This window comes from Cystoisospora suis (assembly GCF_002600585.1).
Source record: "Cystoisospora suis strain Wien I chromosome Unknown contig_6390, whole genome shotgun sequence".
Taxonomy (NCBI): Eukaryota; Apicomplexa; class Conoidasida; order Eucoccidiorida; family Sarcocystidae; genus Cystoisospora; species Cystoisospora suis.
Genome location: NW_027159179.1, coordinates 1 through 5,107, shown reverse-complemented (window position 1 = coordinate 5,107; position 5,107 = coordinate 1). Strand labels below are relative to the sequence as shown.

General features: G+C 53.1%; 1 protein-coding gene across 1 annotated transcript; it reads right to left on the bottom strand.

The window, feature by feature from the left end:
- Positions 1 to 1,466: 1,466 nt before the first annotated feature.
- Positions 1,467 to 5,103, bottom strand: CSUI_009947 (srs domain-containing protein). Its single transcript, XM_068070055.1, has one exon. The coding sequence runs from the start codon at positions 2,848 to 2,850 to the stop codon at positions 1,804 to 1,806; it is 1,047 nt and encodes a 348-aa protein (XP_067917969.1). The 5' UTR covers positions 2,851 to 5,103; the 3' UTR covers positions 1,467 to 1,803.
- Positions 5,104 to 5,107: the final 4 nt, after the last annotated feature.

Here is a 5,107-nt window from a genome sequence, read left to right as displayed (position 1 = left end):
CCTTCGCTAGGCGACGCTTCAACAACTCCACAGACCTCTCGAGATAGTCCCGCTGCCTGTTCTGCTCCTTCGAGATATCTAGGTCAACATCCGCTTTGCTAACCTCATTGATGATACACTTTTGATAGAGTATGGCAATGAATGATTTCAGTCTTTTAGGATCTTGAATATGCTGTACGCATTCGTAGAGATCGTTTTTCAACCCTTTCATCTGTTTTCCTTTGAGCGGCTGTTCCCTCTTGTTCATGGGCGACCACTGTGGACAGGACTGGACCGCTGGTTTCTGTAGAAAAAAGAAAAGAACGAAGAACAAAAGTTACAAGAGCAGAAGGGCTCGCCTCTTCTGCGCACCAGCAAGAACGCCGCCCTGGAAGTTAGGACCACGAAGTAAAGAGGCTGCAGGAGAGGAAACCTCAGATGCAAAGAAGACGTCCTCTTTCTTCCTCGCCATGAAGACGGGAGGAGGCAGATGGAGAGTCAGGACGAGTGCTATGTTTCCCTGGAACTTTCGACTATCCTTCACAAAGGCCGATCCACAGAGAGGGAGACAGCGCCACGCCCCGTTTCTACGTCGTACTCCTCTTTCGAGCGGAGTGGAAAAACAAGGATCTCATTGGAGGGGGCCAGGGGTCTCCCCGTCTTTCTTACCATGACTGCTCACCTCTTTCTCAAAGATCAGCAGTCTGGGATACCACAAAGGACAAGCTCGTTGAAAGAAGAGGGTGCACGCAGATTCGTAAGCGACATAATCTAAGAGAGCTCTTCTCTAAAGACTTAATTTCCTCCAGTCCCCATAGATAGCTAATTACCGACGGAGACCGCCCTCAGGCGAGAGTACAATGCAGAAGAGTTCAGATGTGCTGACTGCTTTCTGACCTTTTCCTCTATCAGGACCCAACAACAGAAAGGCTTTAGAGGGAACAGAGACAACACGAAGAAAAACAATTAGATGAAAACCGCAGCATGTCTTCTGGTGAGGACGAGCGTGCCCCTGGGTTCCACCAGTGCTGAGAATCCTGTGGAAGGGGAGTGTAAGCCTCGAGAGGGTGAATAAATTCTCTGTCCGTTCCTGTTGGCCGAGCAGAAGATTTTCATTCGTTTAACCGCAATCAGGAATCCCTTTCCCCTCCTACACTTCAAACGCTAGAGGTCTGCAAACGCATTGAAGAATTATTCAAGGTTTTTTCTCTCGGTCGATTGCCCTTTGAGCGCCTCGATCGTCGCAGCTGCTGCCCTTCAGCTTTCCTTTCCTCCTCGCCAGTCATCTATCATGACAGCACCTCCCCGTCACATCGGCCGCGTGAGTGCCACGAGCCGACGTTTCAGGATTAGTCGAAGGTAGCAAGAAGAATGTGCACAGGCGGGGAGGGGGTGAGAGAAGAACGACTGCAGAAAAGATAGGAACTGGACTGGCTCATCTCGCGAGAGTGATAGCGGGTCCTTCGTTTTCTTTCCATCGTCTGCTCTCCCTACCATTGCTCTATAGTATTCGCTCTTTGAGGTCGACAGAAGATGTGCTTCTGCCCCGCGTATCTGGCGGATCCTCTCTGCCGCACAAGCAAGAGTGGCGTAGGCTAACAACGAATGAGCAAGTAACTGGATTGACACTGGCCTTCTTTCCGCTTTCAGGTAACAACGACGCCGAACAAGACGGGTCAAGCTTGACAGGTTTGTAGCTGCTAACATATCCGCACACATACCACGCTAAAGCGACAATGGGACAAGTCCTGCTCCAGGCGAGCCGCACAGAACAAAGTGCACAGTAGAATCAGTCATAAAGAACGATAGGGACATCTTTCATGCTCATGCGAAAAGGGCGCTCGAAACAGCAAGAACAACTGCAGAGACGACTCCAAAAGAAAAGGCACCTTGGAAACCCGATGCTGCCGAGGATTTGACTGTCACTTTGACATTGCAAGATGTCGCATCCTTCTCCTTCTCAGGCTTCTTGCAGCCCACAAGAAACACCGTGTCTGCTGATGGAAACTTGTCCGTGGGAATAGTAAACTTCATCGACTGGTTTGCTACAACGTCCGCCCACCACGATGCCTCAGCCTTCGGAATGATTGATGTCAGCTTCTTGAGGTCGCACGCGTCAACAGACGTCCCGGAACAGTAGCTGTCTTTTTCTGCTGGTGTTTGAGTCCCTTCAGACCCGCACTTAAGGGTGAAGGAGTTCTTCTCTGGTGTCAGGGTGACAGCTACAGGAGTCTTGTTGCTCTCTTTCCCGTATGCGCAGGTCACAACATTGTCAGCTGACACCTCAGATGCCCGGGCGTTCACAGTTATGTTCACTTGGCACGATATGTTCTGTACACCGTTCTTCGTACACCCCACAAAGAACTGCTGGTCCAGCACAGGAAATCCTTCCTTCGGGATAGTCAACTGATATCGTTTTTGTGTGGAAGCGGCTTTGAGCGCAGACGTTACATCCTTCCACGCCGCCTGGGTCCCCGGGAACAACAAACTGTCGACAGAGCATTGCTTGTCATCGCTCGTTTTGCAGTCCGACAGAGAATCGGAAGCGCGGGCTGCCGGGGCCGTTGTGCTCGGCTTGCATACCTTTGCCAAGTTATCCGGGACAGCAGTGACGGTGTCTCCCTGGCACACAAGTTCAATAGTGGGATTTGCTTGAGAGACGCTTCCTTCGAGTGGCGGAGGCTGTGCCTGGGGGTCTGATGAGGGTACTATGCATGTCGCTACTTGCCCTGTCACATTCGAAGACGCACTTGATTGGCCACTAGCAGACCCGACCGAGTGGGCTGTCAACGCCAATAGAAAGAAAAGCGCCCTCAATCGAATGAAGACGGAAAAGCTTCTTGACTTCGATAGGGAGCGTGGTGACGTCATTGTCTTTGAGAATGTATTCGAGAGAGCCACCCTCTGCCTGGAGCCCCAGAACCTTGCAGCCTAACGCGACGTTCGCCAAGAAGGCAGCGCCTTGGACGAGTACGATAATTACACAGCAGGCTTGAGCCCACCCCAGAACGGACACGTGGAAAGTCATGCCACCCGCACAGCCGGGACAAATGCGGCAAGACAAACGATGAGGAACAGCAGGTTCTCAAGCAATGCCTGGAAGCCCTGCCTCAGCCGCAGTTTAGCAGAGCCCGGCACGAGGAGCCCCAAGAGCCCCGCAGGGCGTACGAGGGGATGGATTTGGGCAACCCTCGAGTGGATCAACGTCTTTTCCCTAACAGTGACGATGGCCCACGACTGGCCGTCTGCCATCACCTCGACTACCGTATGTCCCCTCTCTGGTGGACTGGCCATGGATGGTGTGTGTGATGTGAGGGGGGGCGCGTGTCCCCCCAACTTCCCCACCGGGGAGGCACGCGAAAACGAGCCGCGCCACGAGCAAACATAGCTGAAGACCTGCGCACCTCGCGTTGCGAACAGCTTCTGCTTCCGCGAAACCAGCCGAAGTGGACATGACGGTCTGTAATGCCAACGTGTGTGCGGTGGCCGACCATCCCGCCCATTTCGGTTACGGCTACGACCAGGAATGACCCCCCGAAGCACGTCATCCGCACGGGTTCTACGGCACTTGGCTGCACGCAGAAGACCTAGTTCTTGAATTCAGTGGAACTTAGCAGCACTTAAAAGCCATGCCATTTTTATTCGGGATGCACTGCCTCACAGCATGCAGCCGAGCAGCTATTTGGCCGCCGTCAGCTTTCTCAGCACATCCGCGGTGGAGGCCGGTGGGGAGCGGTTGGCGGTGGTATCGCCGGGTGAGCAAAAAATAGTCTGAGAATCAGAAATAGGGGACACCTCACTCAGTCGCTTGGAAACAGTTTTTTGTGTCATAGTTGGCGGCTGTAACAGTGTCACTCTGAAGGAGAAAGTCACGGCAGCAGAGACCATACAGCAGGCAGACTGGCAAGCCACTACGCCAATATCACAGGAGAGATGTGTGCCAGCCAGCTAGCCCCGCACTTCGATACGAAAAGCCGTTATTGGTTCACCATAGCGCACGCCGCCTTCAACTCCAGAGAGGAGGCCCCTTCGGCACTTGTGCCGACCTGTCCGGCTCTTGGCCATCAGCATTTCGAACTGGCTTCGGATGGTACGGTGGGCTTCACCGTGCCCCAAATGCTCGCTAGCTGTCCAGTGATTCGTAAGAGACGACGGCCGCAATGGCACGCGAGGACACAAGCTTCCGCCACAGTAGCTCAGTCAACGCGTGATGCCGGCACAAAAATAGTGCACCCCGGACCCGCGCCTTGAGACCCGCAGCTGAAAAACCGTGGGACTTATCATCCACGCGACTAGAGACCGACGCCGTCATACACAGTTCCGATGAAATCTTTTACTCGAAGCTAAGCTTCGCTTCGTCGGACCGGCTGTAACGGGAATTTCCCTCAGAAGTGGGCGCTCCACAAGAGGGGCGAAGCTAACACGGAGTGACTGCGCCCTCGTTTTGAGAGACTCTGGCGTTCTTTCTGCTTCCCAGTCAGGTTGACAACGAATCTCAAGCGTCATCCTTGACATTTCGAATTAGTGACATACCCGGAAGCACACCAGTTGGGACAGCGTATGGAATAATCCAAGGTGCACAGTGTGACCAGTCATTCAGAAGATTGAGATTTTTTTTTCAAGCTATGCGAAAAGGCCGCCTGAAAGAACAAGGACAATTGCAGAGACGACTCCAAGCGGGACGGTGCCGTTCTGAAAACCCGATGATGCTGATGACTTGACTGTCACATTGACATTGCAAGATGTCGCATCCTTCTCCTTCTCAGGCTTCTTGCAGCCCACAAGAAACACCGTGTCTGCTGATGGAAACTTGTCCGTGGGAATAGTAAACTTCATCGACTGGTTTGCTACAACGTCCGCCCACCACGATGCCTCAGCCTTCGGAATGATTGATGTCAGCTTCTTGAGGTCGCACGCGTCAACAGACGTCCCGGAACAGTAGCTGTCTTTTTCTGCTGGTGTTTGAGTCCCTTCAGACCCGCACTTAAGGGTGAAGGAGTTCGTCTCTGACGTCAGGGTGACAGCTACAGGAGTCTTGTTGCTCTCTTTCCCGTATGCGCAGGTCACAACATTGTCAGCTGACACCTCAGATGCCCGGGCGTTCACAGTTATGTTCACTTGGCACGAT